At 35.3% G+C, this 18,854-nt stretch overlaps 5 protein-coding genes across 5 annotated transcripts; 3 read left to right on the top strand and 2 right to left on the bottom strand.

Annotated features, from left to right (window-relative positions):
- The first annotated feature begins 32 nt into the window (after positions 1–32).
- On the top strand, positions 33–4,362 carry LOC6648784 (peroxisomal membrane protein PEX14). Its single transcript, XM_023179289.2, has 4 exons — positions 33–376; positions 542–774; positions 1,643–1,845; positions 4,202–4,362. Exons 1-4 carry the CDS (start codon positions 33–35, stop codon positions 4,256–4,258), a joined length of 837 nt encoding a protein of 278 aa, XP_023035057.2. The 3' UTR covers positions 4,259–4,362.
- Positions 4,363–4,380: 18 nt separating this feature from the next.
- On the bottom strand, positions 4,381–4,987 carry LOC26529487. Its single transcript, XM_023179287.2, has 2 exons — positions 4,574–4,987; positions 4,381–4,515 (listed from the first exon to the last, which is right to left on the bottom strand). Exons 1-2 carry the CDS (start codon positions 4,901–4,903, stop codon positions 4,381–4,383), a joined length of 465 nt encoding a protein of 154 aa, XP_023035055.1. The 5' UTR covers positions 4,904–4,987.
- A 355-nt stretch (positions 4,988–5,342) lies between these two features.
- LOC6648782 (smad nuclear-interacting protein 1) lies at positions 5,343–7,078 on the bottom strand. Its single transcript, XM_002071279.4, has 2 exons — positions 6,343–7,078; positions 5,343–6,274 (listed from the first exon to the last, which is right to left on the bottom strand). The coding sequence occupies exons 1-2, from the start codon at positions 7,029–7,031 to the stop codon at positions 5,521–5,523; spliced, it is 1,443 nt and encodes a 480-aa protein (XP_002071315.1). The 5' UTR covers positions 7,032–7,078; the 3' UTR covers positions 5,343–5,520.
- A 3,229-nt stretch (positions 7,079–10,307) lies between these two features.
- LOC6648834 (protein obstructor-E) lies at positions 10,308–12,494 on the top strand. The gene is made up of 4 exons (XM_002071278.4): positions 10,308–10,520; positions 11,281–11,484; positions 11,551–11,754; positions 11,826–12,494. Exons 1-4 carry the CDS (start codon positions 10,475–10,477, stop codon positions 12,071–12,073), a joined length of 702 nt encoding a protein of 233 aa, XP_002071314.1. The 5' UTR covers positions 10,308–10,474; the 3' UTR covers positions 12,074–12,494.
- Positions 12,495–15,426: 2,932 nt separating this feature from the next.
- LOC6648833 (protein obstructor-E) lies at positions 15,427–18,622 on the top strand. The gene is made up of 4 exons (XM_002071277.4): positions 15,427–15,493; positions 16,701–16,916; positions 17,887–18,081; positions 18,152–18,622. Exons 1-4 carry the CDS (start codon positions 15,433–15,435, stop codon positions 18,379–18,381), a joined length of 702 nt encoding a protein of 233 aa, XP_002071313.3. The 5' UTR covers positions 15,427–15,432; the 3' UTR covers positions 18,382–18,622.
- The last annotated feature ends 232 nt before the right edge of the window (positions 18,623–18,854 follow it).

Raw genomic sequence — 18,854 nt, 5'->3', positions numbered from 1 at the left:
GAGCAACTAACTGCGTATATATTTGGCGAACAATGGTTGTTGTTGTTCCTGCTGTCGACGACGACGTTCTAATTACAACAACAACGGCAGCAACGACAGCGACAGCAACAGCAGCACAGCCAACGACGACGACAACAGCAAACACAAATATCGGCAACGCCAACGGCAATATCCAATTTGAGGCAACAGTAAAAGCATTAACGCCACCAAACACTTGTGAGTCGGCTGAGACGTCCTCTAATAATAATAACAACAACAACAACAACTACAGTAACAGTCATCAACAACATCATCGCAGTGATAAGACAACAACGACAACGACGACGAGAACAACAGCAATTGCCGCTGGCACGCAGAAGCAACAGCCAGCAGAAAAGTCAGAAGCTAATACCACCAACAACACGACTACGACGACGACGACGACGATCAACAATAATCAAAACAAAATCATTATGTCGGATGTATTAAAGAATGCAGCAGCAGCAGCAGCAGCAACAGAAGCAGCAGCAACACCACCATCAACAACAACAACAACAGCAGCAACAGCAGCAGCAGCAGCAACAACAACAGGGGCAACATCTGTTGCTGCTGTTAGTTCACTGCCAGTGCCGTCAAAAAGTGCAGTGAGTCAACGACAAGTGGATATTAAAATTGATAAGAAGAGCAACATGGAACAAGCCACACAGCAGCTAACAAAAAAGGTTCTCAAACTAGATTTGAGTGGCAAAAATTTAGATGACTATGCACTCAAATCACCAAAATCACCCATAGCAGGTTAGTAATCAGAATAAAAATTTCGAATATCAAGAGAGATTAAGAAAATTTGTTAGAAAATGAAAAGAAAATTGATTAGCGCCGGAACCTGTAGCATTTCTTCCTTTACTTATTAAAATTAAACAAACTAAACAGAGATTAATTATATATACAATTTAGAAATAATAATTGTCAAATCCAATCTTCTTGATAATTTACTTTTAATATTAATCAATGAGGTTCTATGTGAAAGTTAAAGTGCTAAAGTTAAAGATTTTGAAAAATTTTAACAACATTTTGAATATATTTCTGTTTATTTGGCGGCCAATTCATTGCAATTAGTGACACTTTATAGAATGTTTTGTTTTTATTGTTTTTTCAAGGATCGTTTCAAAGTTAAAGCAATAATTTTTATTTTAAATGCACACACTTTCAATAAAATTGACATATTTTATATTTAAGCTTATATATATATTGGGCTTAATTGGATTGCCTTTTCAGTTTCATAAATTGTCTATCGTTTCTCACTCATGTGATCTTTCTCTCTCTCATGTGATATATGCCGATAGCGTTGGAATTTAATTAGTTTCGTTTGATACGACTTTTGTTGTCGCCGCCGCCGCCGACGCCGCCGCCAATCGAAGCGATGGTTATATTTATTTATCTTAGCATATCTGTAAGCGAAGCAATGTTGAATCAAGAGTCAACTTTCGGGCTTATCGCAACCATCCGCAGGGCTATACATACATATATGTATATAGGGGCTAGATTAAGATGGGCAGAAATAAGAATAGGCAAAAAACAAAAGGTCGTTGGCAATTTTTGTATGAATTTTATGTTTCATGAATAGTTTTTTGTGTGTTTTTCTTTTTTTGGTTTACATTCACAGCACGTTTGCCGCATCAAACATCGTTGACATCATCGGTGGACGTTGAGGATCGAAAGACATTACGAGAGGCCTTATATCAGGGTATATTTCATCGACATCGCCGTACCATATTTGCCGTGGGTAGCTTTTTGCGAATGCTGCGCAGTCGGAATGCCCAATATAATACCATACGGAGCTCATCGGAGGGCGAGGATATCGATGAGGTTAGATAAGATACATACATCTATATATATATATATATAGAAAGATATATTGTAATGCACCATCTAACGCACATGCCGAAGGATCGATTGTTAAGCATCATGATTATTAGCATCAGCCCCACCACCTCACCTCACCACCACCACCACCACCACCAACCACTTCATCACATCTATAAGCAACAAAAAGAAAAACAGCAACATCAACAACATCATTAGCAACAGCGACAATATGGAAAATTATGGAAAATACACAAAACCCAAAGCCAAATGAAACAAAATTGTCGTTCATGCTCATGTTGTTGGCTATTCATTCGAATTATAATTAGCTTAAAAATACTGGTAGACTGATCATTGATTGATACAGATACAGATACAGGATATATGTACTATATATACTATATATATAGATACTTATAAGTATATACTGCATACTGGATATTGTTGAATGTTGTTGCCCATAAAAATTAAACAAAAAAAAAAAAACAAATGAGAAAAAAAAATATGTACACAAAATGCAACCATAAGACTAGCCACCTATGTTGTGTTAGAATCATACTTGTTACTTACTGATTACTTAGTTTCATATATATGATTAGTTTTAGTTAGTATCCATAACCATTTAAATTTTGAATGCGTATTGCAGCTTTATATACCTTAGATCATATTAGATATATATATATATAAATAAATCTGTTTGCACACAGTCTATATATATATATATACATACATATGTATAACCATAGAGAATGATTTAAAGTCAGAGATTGTATCAGAGAGAAAGCAACTGATACAAAATATAATTTTTAATATATTATTTTAATGATTTTTTTTTAAATAAACTTTTTATGATTTCTCAAAGTTAAAAGAGAAATTTTAAAGAAATAAAATATTCATGTTATCATATGAGTTGAAATTTTTCTCACTCTCTCTCTCACTATCACTGTCTCTGTATATCTAAAATTGCCTTTTTACTTAAATTTATTACCGTGTGCCTATTTTATAAGTTATATATGTCAAGCCAAACGGTTTATCTAGCAATTAGTAGCCTTCCAAATAATATTGATAAATTAACAAGAAAAGGAAAAAAGGATTATTAACTATTTCCATAAGTCAAAAGTTTTACATTATTAGTTATATTGATTTAATTCAGTTGCTGTTTGCAATCTCTTAACTTTAATAAGTTCTCTATGGTTTTTGGCCACATTTTGATTGCAATTCATTTGTCTAGTTTTATGATATGATCGACCTACATTAACTACACACACACACATACACACACACACACACACAAACACACATTTCAGCAGAGCAAAAACACTTGATCTGAAAATGACGCCTTATCTTGATATATATAAAAAAAAAAGAAATGAACTTACAAAATTAAGCTAAAAGAAAACAAAATTGTATACCTAAATTCAAAATTTGTTTATAAGCTCGCATTGTAATAAGCATTTTTGTGGAAATATGTAATATTAAGAAGGCGAGCGATCTGTTGTACGCCAACGTGTTCCAAATTTATAAGCCTGCTCCTCTCCATCCCAATCTTTACCCCATTTTCCATTCGAATTTTCATTGCAAAGGGAACAAAAAACTCATAAAGCAGCCGCCCCTCCCCATTAAAAACAAAAACAAACAGAAGAAAAGTGCTAAAGCAAACTGAATATAGGCGAAAAATTGATATATTGCTTATATACATATTATATATATATAGATATACAAATATATATGGAGTGCTATATAATAATGCAAAATACGATAATGATATAAAATGAATATGATATGATGTATATGTATTTGTATATGATCCTAGTGTTAATTCATTGTTGTTGGCATGCGCCTTACGAATCCCACCCCCCACCTCTCCCCCGCCCATTCCACTCCTCACATCAGATTTCATATATGTATATGTAATGTAATACCATATAATAGATATAAAATATATTTTAGAGCCAGTAATTGTTGTTTAATTTTGTTCTTTTTTTTTTTTGTTGATTTTCAATTTTTATTTCAACGTTAATCGATTGCTAGCTATTTAAGGTAACAAATTTTGTACAAGAATAAAAAAAAAGAAACAAACAAACAAAGAAATAATAAAAATGTGAATTATGTATGTATGAATGAAATGTATATGTAACTATGTATTGTGTAACTATTACATATGTATGTACATATACATATATGCTTACCTGTAACGATACCAAATTGTTTAGTTTACCTCAGGTCCTAACCCTAAGATCCTCCCAAAAACCCCCACCACCCCACCCCAACACACAAACAAACAAATAAACATTCCCCAAAACAAATGCTAAACATAGAAACTTTCATTTATTTTAATTTGACTTTTTCCCTTTTGCAGTTCCTCAAGAGGCGCAGCAGCAAACTACTGAAATTGCCGCATCTCTTTGATCGCTGATTAGGATCAGCTACAAAAGAAGCTGGGAATTGATTTTTAATACTCTTAATAATTTATACAATTTCAACATATGAAGAATAATAATAACAACAATAAGAAATATACATAAGTATATGTATCTATTATTGATTCGCTTTAGTCTGCAGCTGACGACGCTGACCTAAACGTGGCCAAAAATTGGCCAAACGAAAAGTTGGGTTTATGGCTTGTAATGGCCATTGATTGCCATAGCCCAATTGGCTTAAAGCAATCTGAAACTAAAGAAGAGATTAGGAAAAGTCAATTATTAATATGGAATCATCCCATTCCACCCACCTGTTGTGGATCGGTAGCCACCACATAAGATCCCTCATTGATTGCCTTTTGTATGGAGGCTCGTATGGCTGCTGTCTCTTGAAGATTCTGTGGCGTGACACGTACCACAGCTGACTGACTATTTACCGGTAACACTGGACCTCTTAGCCAATCGGGTGCTACAACTTGCCGACGATTTCGATACCACTCCTCACTGGGCACTGGAGTAGGAATCAGCCAATTTGGGGGGACTAGATCTACATGGAACAACAAGGACCAGGCGGCACTACTCATGGTAGTCAAACTAAATAGAATTAGACCCAAGAAGAGAAAGTTCTTAAACGACATCATAATGTTGCCGAACTGAAAATGCTAATGGGCCGCTTGTCCAAACTACACAGACCCCCAAAAAATGCTCGGCTTGGTCAGCATTTTACATTGACATTCACTTGTTGCTGCTGCTGTCGTGTGAGTTCATGGTAAATGCAAATTTAACCAAAGACACATACAAAATATAATACATAAGGTCAATGAAAGATTTTAGCTTTTTTCTGAGAAGTAAATAAGGTGAAATTGGTTAGGAGAACTTGAATTGATCTTCAGTTTTCTTTTGGTCTTTAAGAAATATAAAGATTTGCTGCAGTTATGATTCGGATATCCTTTGAGATTACTTTTACATTTTCGGGTTCTAAATAAACAGCGTGTTGACAAGGGATTGACTTGAAATTGGTCTATAATTTTATATAAAATTGTAAAATTTCGTAAAAAAGAAAGATAATGTAATGGATACTTGAGGTGTATATTATTAATATATATATTTTTTTTTTCTTGTGGCAGTAAAAGAGCAACCAATCAATTTTAACTTAAGTTTATATAATTTACAGACAATTGCAAAAACGTAAAATAAAATGAAGAATTGATATAATATTTGTATATATATATATATATCTATTTATAATATTCATCAACTATGCGTTAATATCCTCAACTGGCATATCCGCCGGCTCATCCTTGATATGCACATCATCATCCTCTTGATCCTCTTTGCTATTTTCATGTAGTAAAACGTATTCGCGCGAGCTGAAACCAAATTTAATGACATCTTTTTCCATCAATTCATAATATTTGCGTCCATCGATCTTTTTGTTATTGAGAAATGTGCCATTGGCCGACTCCAGATCAATCAGATAGAGCCGTACACGTTTGCCCTGGCTGCCATCGTCGCGTTCAAAGGGAACTAGACGATACTGCAGGGCGGCATGTTGTTTGGAGCAGCTTGGATGATCGACAGCCAAATCAACGACCTTTCGATCACGTCCAACTAGAAAGCAACTCTGGCGATGTATATGCAAGGTGGGCAGAGCCTGTTCACCCTTGAAGGGATATAAACGCCATCGACGTTTCGGTTTCCGTGCCTCCTGTGGTTCAGAATACTTCACCACAACTCCGTTGACCTTGTTGGTGTCCTCGGTGAGGGCACCGCTCAGGCCGAAATTGGGCTTCTCCTTCTCGATGGGTTCATCGTCATCGGGATTTGCTTTATCAGACTTTTTCTCATCGCTCTGCTTGCCCCATTCATAATGTTCGTCGTCCCTATCCTTATCCCTGTTGCGACGCTGGTGTTGTTGTTGGTTTCGACGATTGCCAAAATCTCGACCGCCTGAACGAGGCGGGCGATCACGTTCACGATCACGATTCCGAGGACTTCGACTGCGACTTCGGCTAGGGAAGATATAGGAAAATAATGAATTAACAATCATGAGAGCAGACATTTATGTAGGCAGACTCACCGAGCTGCTTGCCTTTGGTCGGGTGAACGCCGGAAACGCTCTCGATCTCTGCCTCGATCCCGATCATTATCTCGATCCCGTTCCCGCTCCCTTTCTTTGTCTCTATCCTTGCGTTCATTACTGCGACCACGTTGTCTGCGGTCTCTGTCCCTGCTTCTGCTTCGCTGTCGGTCTCTGCCACTTCGATCTCGTCGCATGTCTCTCTCACGTTCCTGCTCCCTTTCCCGTTCTCGCTCTCGATTCCTCTCTTGTTCTCTGTCTTTGTCACGTTCTCGCTCCCTTTGTTTATCTCCTTCCCGGCTGTGCCTGCGTTTTGTGTTACGCTGACCGCCAGCGCCACCTCCACCGCCACGTTCGGGACTGTCCCACTTGGAGCGTTGTTCCTGACCACTGACACCAGCACCCCGATGGTGGTCTGTTGACCGCTGCTTCAAGTCTCTGTGCTCGCCTGAATCCTTTGCATCCTTGTCCGATTTGGATTTAGTTTTCTTTTGCTGCCGCTTTTTATTCTCATCGGCCGAATGGGAGTCGCTATCACTGCTGGATTTCGATTTGGAGGAGCTGCTGTTGCTGCTGCCACTGCTAGCACTGCTGCTCTCGCTGCCTGATGATGATGATCTTCTAGAGCTTCGCGCAATTGATTGCACCTTTTCTCCTATCTTTGAAGATTTCGTTTTGCTTTTTCCCATTACTTTAAAATGCCGATTTGCTACGATTCTTAGTTTCGCAGCTTTGGTCACACTATAACATGGCACCAATTCCTGCTTTTCTATCGATACACCAAAATACTAAAATACCGAAAAAATACTACTGCTTTAAAAAAAAAATGTAAAACAAACAAAACTGTTAAATTTGAAATGCCAAAGGGTCGAATTTGACATTGCCATGCAATGCAAATTGATAGAAGGGCAATAATAGTTACCAACATGGTTTGCGCAATCATTTGAGGTAGCATGAATGTTTTATTCCCACCACGCGGCAGGTGAAATCACTTAGAACGTCATTAACAGGGAAATAGAAAGTTAATTAAGAATGTAGGCACGATTTTCCTTTTATAATTGTAAATTGACGTGCGTATTTACAATTAAAAGGTATTTAATCTCTAAAATAAATTTTCAAAATGTTTCTGTTACATTTTGAAGGACAACTAAAATGATTTTGGATGAAAGGAAAATTTCTTATATGATTTAGCATGATTCTATTGGCATAATTATCATGTATTTATTTCCCATATAATTTGCAGCTTTTGTTTAGCTGTTAATAATAACAGTAGAAACTTTTGACTAACTGATATTTTGTCAATGGTTTTTGTGCCACCTTACCCCTTACTCACTCAGGTGATTGGCATCAGATCTGTTTCAACTGGGGTTGACCCAAAATGCATCTTTTTCGGTATGTATGTTTCTGGGTGCATTCAGGTTCATTCACATTAAATTTATATTCAAGTCATGGCGTCCCATCAACAAGAAACAAAAGAGAAAAAAAACTGCAGGCAGCTCTCCAGTAATTTCGTAATCGTTTCTTCATTTCCAATCATCATCAAAAACCTTGAATTTCCAAATCTTTAGTTGCTCCAGGCTGAATATTACAGCAGCAGCAACTTAAATTGAGAAAGGTTGCCAAACCGCATACAGATAAACATATTCCGCCATTTGCACAGTGGGGCAGACAAAATCCATTCAGTTGGGATTGCAGTTCCTACTATGGAGTACCATTAGCTACATATACACACATACATACTTACATACATACATATGCATACTGGTTGTTAGGAAGTAAGCCTAGAACCCAAGTTAGAAATTAATTTGCTAAACGACTTTTAAATTGCTTTCGATTTGATTTAAAATTCTCTAGAATTTCAATGACTCCTTCATTTAGCAATTCAATTAATAGATCGAGAGTAAAAGTATTTATGTATATGCTGCTCATTAAACCTACTGTTTTGTTGTTGGATTTAATCTGATATTAAGTCCCAACTTAAACTAGTTTCAATCGTTTTTTTTTTTTTTCTTCGGAAATCTCAAATCTGTCAAGGACAAACGGGTTTTTGCGGCATTGCGTGTGATTTGTATTTAGCATATATATGTATATATTATGTATATGATCTGTATCTGTATCTGCCCATTCCAGATGTGGCACAGTTTCCCTCGAACTGGCGGAAATCCAATACAGCCGAAATGTGGCAAATCTGGATATGGATCCTCCTCCGCTTCTCTTCCTCCTCTTTCCACCTCAATCTTCTTCTTCTTCTCCACTTCAAGGCCCGCTTTCTGGTTGATGTGACTTCTGTTCGAAGTTTATAATTATACACTTTTATGTTTTCTTTCATTGGTTTTTTGTTTTTCTGGGACTTTATTTATTTTGGTAAATGTGTTGGCTGTAAATTTAATGGGTAAAAGACACAACACAAAAATAGAGAGAGAGAGAGAAAAAGAAGGTAATAACATTAACATTTGCATTCGCCCCTCGTAAGAGGAGAGCGAGCGTTGGCGCATATGAATATATCTTTTTTTTTTCGGTGTGGTTTGGTGCTTGAGCCACATCGACAACGCCAACGACATTATATAGTAGATATATGTACATATGTACATATATACACTCTGGACCTGAAATTGGAACTGGAACTGAGGTGTGTGTATGCACCGCTCAGATAATTCGAAATAGAAAGATATTCAGACAGAAAGACGAAGAGTAACATAAAAAGCAAGTGAAAGAACTGGAGTTGGTAACTATTAGATCAACTTGGTAACATAAAATTTATGCATTTTATAATTTTTTATTGCATTTACAAAATGACAAACCAAATCGACTCAACCAAGAGACCCAAAGTAGTTTCTATAAGTTTATGGAGCTTTAAACAGTTCAATTTGGTCGAAACCATATAAACTAGTGTAAACAAAAAACACAGTTCTCTGTGTTTTTTTTTGTTTTATTTTTTACTGTTTGTATAATTATATAATTTTTTAAAAGTAAATCTTCAAGTAGATTTTTCACCTTATATTTCAAAAAGTTGACAGACTAATCTTAAATCATTATTTTTCTAAAACTTCAAGTAAAAAAAAAAATTTCGATTATTATTAACACATTATAAGAAATCAAGAAAATGGATACCGAAAGTATCCAACGTAAAGTCTTTATATTTTACAAATATAAGAAATGAAAATGTACAGATTTTGTTTAATCATAGAATTTTCAAAGTTATGTATCATTCTAATGGAATATAATTTAATAGCTAAGCTTGATTTCTGTACAAGATTCAATTTTGCAGTCTATTTTAGGCATAATTTAAATTACGTAGTTTGTAATTTTAAGGGTACATGTTAAATTTAAACTTTTGTACATTTTTTTACTTAAAAATATTGTACGCCCTGAATATTAAGGATATCTCAGAAAATCCGTGATGTAAACTTATATTTTCTTATAAAATAAATTAAAACTACCACTTTTTTGACACTTTCCGATGTATTTGCATCTCCTTATGAACTTGACGAAAAAAAAAGATATCCTTTGATCAAAATTTCAATAATATTATAAGAAAGTATGCAAAAATTAATGGCCATTAATGCAAAAATGGCTTTGAAACCAAACATAACCTCAAATAAAGTGGGAGAAGGTTTACTTGGTAGCAAGTGCTTGAAATAATGGAGCTTTTACTTATACCACGATAACATTAAGGGTATTCATACGGATGCTTTTTAGATCAGTTAACCTTTTTTTTACCTACACTTGCATGTACACTCATATACACACACACACACACACACATATACATATGTAGAAACCTCGCTTCATTACACACCTTTGTCTGTTGGCTTTCTTTGCAGTTGTTGTTGTTGTTGTTGGTGCTGCTTCTGTCGCTTCCCCCAGGTTATTGGCGCAGCTGCGCAGTCGCTGTCAACGTCAACGCTAACGTCAACCGGTAAAAAGTCTTGAAAAGTGCGCCTCTTTGACGTTCCGTTGTTAGTTTAAACTTAACCATTGCCACGCTCGCTCAAGTCGCGATTTTTTGTTAAATACTTCTTTTTTTTTTGGGAAAATTTCTAAAAGGATTTATTGATTACATATATTCTGTGTGCGTGTGCGTAACAAGAAAAGAATATAAATAATAGTGTGTGCTTTACTTGTTTACAAAATGAAATTATTTACCAGTGCCATTGCGTTAGTGTTGCTAGCGACAAGTGAGTGTTAAATAGATAAACTAAGTAAATTTACATTAATATGTACCTACATAAACAAACATACATACATATTTTTAGTTAGTCGTTTTCGTTTTTCTTCATCATCTTTTTATTTGCAAATTAATGCTAATTTCTTTGACATTGACATAAAAATGTAGACACACAAAGATATAATGAAGATACAAGAAGAATACAAATGGACTTAATTTTTGGCGGCGGGGTTATGGGGGGAAACTAAATTTATAAATATTCATTTGGCATTTAAGCAAAAGAGATATAAATTCAAATAACGCAACGGACCAAACAGGTAACGAATGGCTGATGGGAAAACCAGCCAAGAAAGAGAGAGAGAGAGGGACAGAGAGACTGCAGAAGGAAAACTTGTCTGGGCTGGCAAAGATTATGCAATTGCAGCTTCAAGTTGAAGACGGATAGGCCTGGCATTTGCCCCCTAAGGGAGACGCGGTGGAACGGGCAAACAAAATGGCCAAGCAATGTTGGGTCATCTCTGTTCTAAGCCGTTAAAGCATCTCGTATTTAAATTTAACTAACAAATGCAACAGGAAGCGAAACAGAGAGAAAGAGGGAGAAAGAGAGAGACACACACAAAGATCTCTATCTATGCCCATATCTATAACACTTCATATACATATATTGCAAAAAGTGAAAGTGAATTATGAACCGCCAGTTTGAGTTTAACAAACTATTTCATTTCCTTCAAATTTTACAAATTTTTTTCCCCCTATTTTCCCGTTTTTAGATATCTCTGCCGCCGGCTTTGAGTGCCCCAAGCCAAATGGTCAATTTGCCGATGAAGTTCAATGCGATAAGTTTCATGTATGCGAAGAAGGTGTGGCCAAGTCTCATCTATGTCCCGATGGTTTGGTCTTTGATCCATTGAATCGTAAAGTCAACAAATGTGATCAGCCCTTCAATGTAGATTGCGAAGATCGCACAGAGCTACGTAAGTTTCTTTCATTTTGGAGTATTTTGTGACTTGCTAATTAAAATTTGTATCCATTTCTTGCAGAGGAACCCAAATCCACCAAATATTGTCCACGCAAGAACGGTTTCTTTGCCCATCCAGATCCGGCGGTATGCAACATTTTCTACAATTGCATTGATGGCGATGCTCTGGAGACCAAGTGCACTGTGGGTCTTCATTTCGATGAGTACTCCGGAACTTGTGTGTGGCCCGCTACAGCCGGTCGTGAGGGTTGCAATCCCGAAATGAGTAAGTTTAGGCTAATAACTTGTCATTTAGTAATAAATTCGATTAAATTACAATGTGCTTTTTTTGTGTAGGACAATCGGCAACTGGCTTTACCTGTCCCAAGGATCAGCCCAAGACCGACGATCGTGGTCAGGTGGTCTCACATCCCAAATATCCCCATCCCACCGATTGTCAGAAGTTCTATGTGTGCCTGAACGGTGAGGATGCCCGCGATTTGGGCTGCCAGTTGGGTGAGGTCTACAATGATGCCACCGAGATGTGTGATGCTCCCGAAAATGTGGCCGGCTGTGAGGATTGGTACAAGGATGATAAACCTTAAATGAAATGGCCAATATTTGGCCAAGTGCCGCCCGCCGTCTCGCGCGTCTCCCCTTTCTTTGTTTCTTTCACCTTCTCTCCTTCCTTCTCTTAAACTTTTCTACATTCGTTTCCCTATCAAATCATAGACACACACACACTCACTCACACACATCCATACACTGATTAAGGATTCGCGTCGTTGTTAGTCACTTAAATTTAATAAGTCTAGCTAGCTGTTAAATGTAATCTCTTTTTCTATTCTTTTATTCTGTTACTCTGTTCTATTTAATTTTCATCTATCCCAAACCTTCAGCTTTTCTTGCTCTATCTATATATTCTGTATGCTCATCTCAAGTCTTTTATGTTTTTCAACTTTCTATAATATTCTTAAATTTATTATAAACAAAACACACAAAAAATAAACTATTATAAAAATTGTATTTCTCTCTTTCTATTTATACTTTCTTATATATAACTGTATTTTCAATTTTCAGCCCCAAACTTTATTAAACTTTCTATTTTTCTCTGAAATCAGTTTTCAAGTTTTAAAAATTGATTTACTCTTTAGTACTTCGATAACTTTGTAGTACACAAATTTATCGCTAAAGTAATCGAAAGTAAATCGGGACTACAAAAATCTTTCTTATATTTTGATTTCTTTGGTATGGGCAATATATAAATATAAGATACTTGACTTTTTTAGATTCTATTATTAAGAATTGTCAATTAAGTTTAAGAGCTCGATCAACATTTATTTTCTATCTGTGACACTTAAACATTTTTGATTTAAATTTTTTTTAAGTTTTGATAACTGAACTGTTTATATTTTTAGTTTTCCTCTTTCTTTCTCTTGTTTTTATGGGTTTTGCAGTTCTCAAATTCTTATCTTATTGTTTGGGTGAAACAGAAAAGTCACTACAAACTGAAATTATATATCAGATGTGTCTTATTTGATTATCTTTCCGACGCTCTATTCTTTTAACTTTACTGTTATTAGAGATATATCTTATGCACTTTCTTTTCTAAAATCCTAGTTCCTTTAAGAACATTTAACATTTATGTCTTGAATTATGATTATCAGAATTACTAAAGAAATAAAATTGTTCGAATCAAAAAAGTATTTCATATTACATCATGGATTTGTTAATTAACAATACAGATAATTAATAATGCTGTTCCATAGCCATTTATAAAGTAATTTGGATAATCAATTTAACCCAAAGCTTTCACTGCACACGCAATAAATTGACTAATCCCATTGGGATTGAATCGTATGTTGCTTAAAAAACTTATTAAGATCGGCAAAATCAATGTGTGATCATTAAGCTTATTTATGGTGTATTTATATGTGTGTGTCTTCGATAAACAAAAGCGGAACTCTCGAAAAATCTACAAACTGTAATTCATTTGTGGCCGAAAACGCCAGAAACTATTGAAACTGATTGCGCTAGGATCACCTTTCGACGCTTCGTTGACCCTTTATAACATTTTTTTTTTGTTTTTTGTGGCGTTAATTACCAAAACGAAACACAGACATACAAAGAGTTAGAGAGTTCAAAAGAAAAATATATCAAACAACTTTAGCTGCAGGCTTCAAGCTTAGCTTGGGGCAGGCTTTTAATTTTTTGGTTTTTTGTTTTTGCCTTTGTTTTGGCTTATGCAACAATTTTGCAATAGTCAACAATGTAATGGTAACGGTATCGCTTCACCTCCGCTCTCGTTTAACCACCCCCTTACCGCCCGGCAACCCCATCAGCAGCTCTCGACAACCAATCATGAATGAAGCTTAAGCTCGGCTCAAGCTTTGACTTTTACTTTCAATCGCACACACTTAATGGAAGCTCTCAGCTAAACGCCAATCACGTTTTACCGCAACTGTGACAACATACCTAACTAATATCCAGGTCCGGACTATAAACGGGGTCCGCCAAAAGTGGGAAAGCAGAACGTCATCGTCAGTTGAAACTATCAAAAGAATTTTGAGGAACTTGGAATACTTTTTTAAAAAGGTTAGAAAAGTTTATAAAATTTAAAAATATTCAAATATTCAGTTGGATTTTGCTGAAAACCTTTTTCAACTATGCAACGTTTTGAGAATAATAATAATCGTATCACTTTATTATAAGTTTGCAATTATCATAAAGACTCCGCAAAGTAGGCAATACTTTTATTGCATGGCAAAAACAAATTAAGTATACGCTATTGCTAAATTAAGTATACATAATTGGCTATGACTTTAGCTAGTGCCTCACAAAACCCAAAAGTTTGCCATACATAAACAAAACATGATAATTATAAAAAAAAATTAACCAATAACTGTTAAATATTTTAAAAATAACTCAAAATAAATGACACACTGTTCTTTTAACTAATGTCGAAAATCTTAAGATGAAATTTCTTATATTCCAAAAAATATATGTAAATTAAAAAAAAAAAAACGACAAAAAAGTTTGGCAACAATTGTAAGTTTATAATAGAATTCTCGAATTTATGAAATATTGATATTTAAACTATAAAAACCATCCCATGATAAAATATGAAATTTTTTTAATAAAAAACACCAAAAAGGCAATGGCGGATCTAGCAAAATATGCTATCACTCCCTAAAGTATGCAATAACAGAACTCAATCATCGAGAATTAAGTTTTTGTTATGCACAGTTTGTTTCAAAAGTTCTTCATTTGAGTTTTATGAAGCCTAGTTTAGGGGGCATATTCACTTCATTTCATATGCCTAGATACGGCACTGGCCTAAAGTCTTTGTAGATATCAATCCAGGCAGGGACTCTTCCGCCACCGACACCACCAGCCACCTCTCTGGCCATTACTATGACGCCCCCAATACGAGAAACAAAAAAAAAAAAAAAAACTGAAAAAAAGAAACAAATTCAAACGCAAAGCTTTGCAAAAGTTTTTCTTTTGATTTTTTGGGTTGTCACTGCCGTTACCAAAGCCAAGTTGCCGACGTTGTTGCTGCGATTATTGTTGTTGTTGTCGTTGTTGTTGTTAGCGACTTTTGCTGCTGCTGTCGCGCTGTTGCTGTTGCTGCTGCCGCCGTTGCTTCTTCTTCTTCTTCTTCTGGTAGCGCGGTATAAATCTTTTCAGTTGAGTTTGGAACGCGTAACCGTTAAAACGTATATGAAAAATAAATTTATATATAGAAACAATATATATATATGCATATACACAAACTTAATACCAATTGTCGAGCGGAAGTTTTGTCATATTAATTTTTGTTTACCGTTATTACAATTGCTTGTTGTTGTTGCTGTTAATTATTTATAATTTACATAAAAACTTTAATTAGTTATTTTGATATATTTTGTTGTTGTTTGTTTGTTTTGGTTTTTTTTTTCCTTGTGTGTGTAAAATTTTCACCATGCAGCAACGTGTTAAAGTTGGCACTATGCTGATTCTGATCCTGGCTTCAATTGCCTGTGGTAAGTTGGGGGAGTGGCACACACACACACACGCGCGCGCAAGTAAATCCCTTCTAGTATGTGTGTGTGTGTGTGTGTGTGTGTGATTGGGTAAATAAGCTTTTACTTTCAAAAATTCCATTAGACCATTCAAGCATTGTATGTCGATTATAATTGTAAGTTAGCTACAGTTTGTTCTCAAAACTTTTAACTCTTTGATCAATTAAATTGAAAGTCAGTTTCAAAGACAAAGTTTTTCGAAGGCCTTATAGCCATAGATTAGTTACTTAACCCTGAGCCAATCTTACACTCACCAGGCACCCAAGTTTTCTATATACACATACATATATACACACCATATGTCGTCCGTCTAGAAGTCTCATTTGGCATGCAGATCAGTTTGTTGCGAATTACTTTTGCTTTTTTTTTGTTCTCTTTTCTATATATACATACGTATATGTATGTATATGTATATATCTATATATCAATACCCAATTGCAATGGGTTTTGGTTTCAGTTTTTGGGTTGGGCAGTGCTTGGCACCAAGTAGAATTAATAGAGTCTGAACTGATCTGGTTAAACCAGTTAACAATTAAGAAACCACACACAACAATCAAATTATCTAACCCGATCTAAATTCCTGATATACCGCGCCATATAAACTCAAGTTACTCTCTTGTCTCCACTCATCGGAATACACGTTTTCTGTACTTTTTGTGACGTTCGAAAAGGTCAAAATCCCATTTCAAAAATATCTCGAAATTTCAATATAACAGTAAATCTTTCATTAAAAAAAAACACACATATATATATATATATATTTCCCAATCTGTTGTTACTACACGGGTATGTACACACACACACACATAGAGAGAGAGAGAGAGAGCGAGTGAGGGAGAGACACATCCAAATTGCACATTCCAAGCATACGGCATATGGCCAAGAGACAAGTTACATCACCATCATCGTTATCGTCCAAGACCCGGCGCTAGACGAAGATGATGTGCGCGCATCGCGAAAGCAAAACCTCACGACATCACTTGCACTTGCATTAAAACCAGTTGGTTAGGAAGGAAGTAGTTGGTAGTTGTTTCTGTTTACTCTTTGTCTACATATTGACGGCTAAAAGAAATTGAAATTGACTTAAGTAAACGTTATCGGTTTTTCCGGTCTCTCTTCAATACATATTGAATATGCACATAATTTCTTCGTTTTTTTTTTCATCCAGGACATGCCTTGGCCGTTGGCACACCGGAATGTCCCGAAAAGTATGGCGTTCAAGCCTATGCCCATACGGAGAATTGTGACCAATTCTTTCTCTGCACCAATGGCACTTTGACTCTGGAGACCTGTGAAAATGGTTTACTCTTCGATGGCAAAGGCGCTGTACATAATCATTGCAATTACAATTGGGCCGTTGACTGCAAGGGACGGCACTGGGATCGTAAGTATATATACATACATACAACTACATATGATTAAGAGAAACCGTACTTGGAAAGGAAACGAAAAAGATATCCGACTATTTTATCAGCAATTTAAAACGACTAAAATAGGATAAGAAAATATAATATGATAAGCCTAAGAGCTGGCACTAAAATCTTTGAAAATTTTCAAACATTTCTCAAATTTCATACGAGATCTTTAAAAGTACATATATTGGTTTTTTTATCTGCCAAATTGAATATTTTAAATTTTTAATTTAATTTTTTAATTTTTTTAAACTATATATGTATATTTATGACCTCAAAATCCTTAAATGTATTAACTTTAATTAATTAAATGCAACTTGGACGTTTTTTCCAATGCATCCAATTTTAAATATTCCAGTCCACTGCAAAAATATAATAGTTTGAATTGCAAATAAATAGGATAATTAATCTTTAAACAACAAAGTTGTAAAAAAACGATTTTACATACGTACAAAACTTTTTGTTGAAAATTTGTGCCTATATTTACATTTTTGTATTTTGCAAATGAACCAAAGCTGAAATATAATTTTTTTTTTTGTTCAAGATTAAATATCATATATGAGTTTAATAAATGTAATTTTTCATTTACATATAGCTGTGTTAACAAAAAAGTTACAGCTCTTAGAAGTTGGATTTTTCAAGTGTGCCAATACTTTTTTGACTCACTGTAGCTCCGTGACTTGAACAGACTTGAAAATTAGACAACATATTCGAAAACTATCTTATCGAGTTGAAAAGTTTTAAGTTTTAAAACGATGTTACAGAGCTCAAATTGTGATACGGACTTGAAAATTGAACAAGGTATTCGAAAAGTGTTAACAATGAGAAGGCGAATTTCAAATTGTGACACTGGTCGAGTTCCTTAAAATGTTTGTTGTTATCCCAAGCCGTTAGAAATTGGTATTTTACTTGGTTTTCTGTTTATATATATGTATGTTGTAGCTACACCCATTTCTTCACCCGGCTGTGAATATCAATTTGGATTATATGCCGTATCGAAGGATTGCTCGACCACCTATATTAAGTGTGCCCACGGTGAACCCCATGAACAGGATTGTGATGCTGGTTTGGCATACGATGAGCGTATTCATGGCTGCAATTGGCCCGATCAGCTGTTGGATCACTGCAATCCGGAGGGTAAGCAAAGCTAGCCAAATGTTTGTTACATTCGATTAATTTTCTAACACTGGAAATGTCCTTTTCGTAGCTGTTGTTGGCTTCAAGTGCCCCACCAAAGTGGATCCCAATTCGGTGGCCGCTCGCTTCTGGCCCTTCCCACGTTTCCCGGTTTCCGGTGATTGCCATCGCTTGATCACTTGCGTTGAAGGATATCCCCGTTTGATAAGCTGCGGTGAGGATAAGGTCTTTGATGAGCATACATTGACCTGTGAGGAGCCCGAATATGCTAGCGGAAATTGTGCCAACTATGGCAAATAGATGGCGAAGGCGAAGGCGAATTAACTGCAAACTTTATAACTGTATATATTGTGTGTGTGTAAAAAGCTCGACTCAAAGCTCAGACTATGAACCTCTCTTTGTCTTCTTCTCTCTCTCTCCCTTATTATGTATATGTATATGTATATCTTTCCCTTCTTCTGCACGCGCTGGTTATTCGTTCTATCCCGCTCGCACACTGTCCCCCTTTTTGTTTTTATTTTTTTCCTAGCATCAAATGTATGGCAATATATAAAATATTTTAACTTTACCTTGTCTTGTCTTATTTCATTTTGATTTTGTGTTTATTTCTCCATGTTTCTTCTTTTTTTTTTTGTATACAAATCGCAATAAAGTTAATTTAATTTATTGTAATCAGTTAATTTTTTTTTTTGTTGCTGGGAACATGGTTTGTTTTTTTTTTTTTGTTATTTTGTTTTAGGGACATAAAAAAAATGTATATATTTGTATATATG

Source organism: Drosophila willistoni (assembly GCF_018902025.1).
Source record: "Drosophila willistoni isolate 14030-0811.24 chromosome XL unlocalized genomic scaffold, UCI_dwil_1.1 Seg141, whole genome shotgun sequence".
Taxonomy (NCBI): Eukaryota; Metazoa; Arthropoda; class Insecta; order Diptera; family Drosophilidae; genus Drosophila; species Drosophila willistoni.
The sequence above is the reverse complement of the archived record's forward strand: the minus strand, read 5'-3'. Positions and strand labels throughout refer to the sequence as shown.

Coding starts and splice junctions, on each gene's coding strand:
- LOC6648784 (XM_023179289.2), top strand. CDS start 33: ATGGTTGTTGTTGTTCCTGCTGTCGACGACGACGTTCTAATTACAACA. Junction 775..1,642: donor ACCAAAATCACCCATAGCAG/GTTAGTAATCAG, acceptor TTACATTCACAG/CACGTTTGCCGCATCAAACA. Junction 1,846..4,201: donor AGGGCGAGGATATCGATGAG/GTTAGATAAGAT, acceptor TCCCTTTTGCAG/TTCCTCAAGAGGCGCAGCAG.
- LOC26529487 (XM_023179287.2), bottom strand. CDS start 4,903: ATGATGTCGTTTAAGAACTTTCTCTTCTTGGGTCTAATTCTATTTAGT. Junction 4,516..4,573: donor TGGCTACCGATCCACAACAG/GTGGGTGGAATG, acceptor TCTCTTCTTTAG/TTTCAGATTGCTTTAAGCCA.
- LOC6648782 (XM_002071279.4), bottom strand. CDS start 7,031: ATGGGAAAAAGCAAAACGAAATCTTCAAAGATAGGAGAAAAGGTGCAA. Junction 6,275..6,342: donor GACCAAAGGCAAGCAGCTCG/GTGAGTCTGCCT, acceptor TATCTTCCCTAG/CCGAAGTCGCAGTCGAAGTC.
- LOC6648834 (XM_002071278.4), top strand. CDS start 10,475: ATGAAATTATTTACCAGTGCCATTGCGTTAGTGTTGCTAGCGACAA. Junction 10,521..11,280: donor GTTAGTGTTGCTAGCGACAA/GTGAGTGTTAAA, acceptor TCCCGTTTTTAG/ATATCTCTGCCGCCGGCTTT. Junction 11,755..11,825: donor GGGTTGCAATCCCGAAATGA/GTAAGTTTAGGC, acceptor TTTTTTGTGTAG/GACAATCGGCAACTGGCTTT.
- LOC6648833 (XM_002071277.4), top strand. CDS start 15,433: ATGCAGCAACGTGTTAAAGTTGGCACTATGCTGATTCTGATCCTGGCT. Junction 15,494..16,700: donor CCTGGCTTCAATTGCCTGTG/GTAAGTTGGGGG, acceptor TTTTTCATCCAG/GACATGCCTTGGCCGTTGGC. Junction 18,082..18,151: donor GGATCACTGCAATCCGGAGG/GTAAGCAAAGCT, acceptor TCCTTTTCGTAG/CTGTTGTTGGCTTCAAGTGC.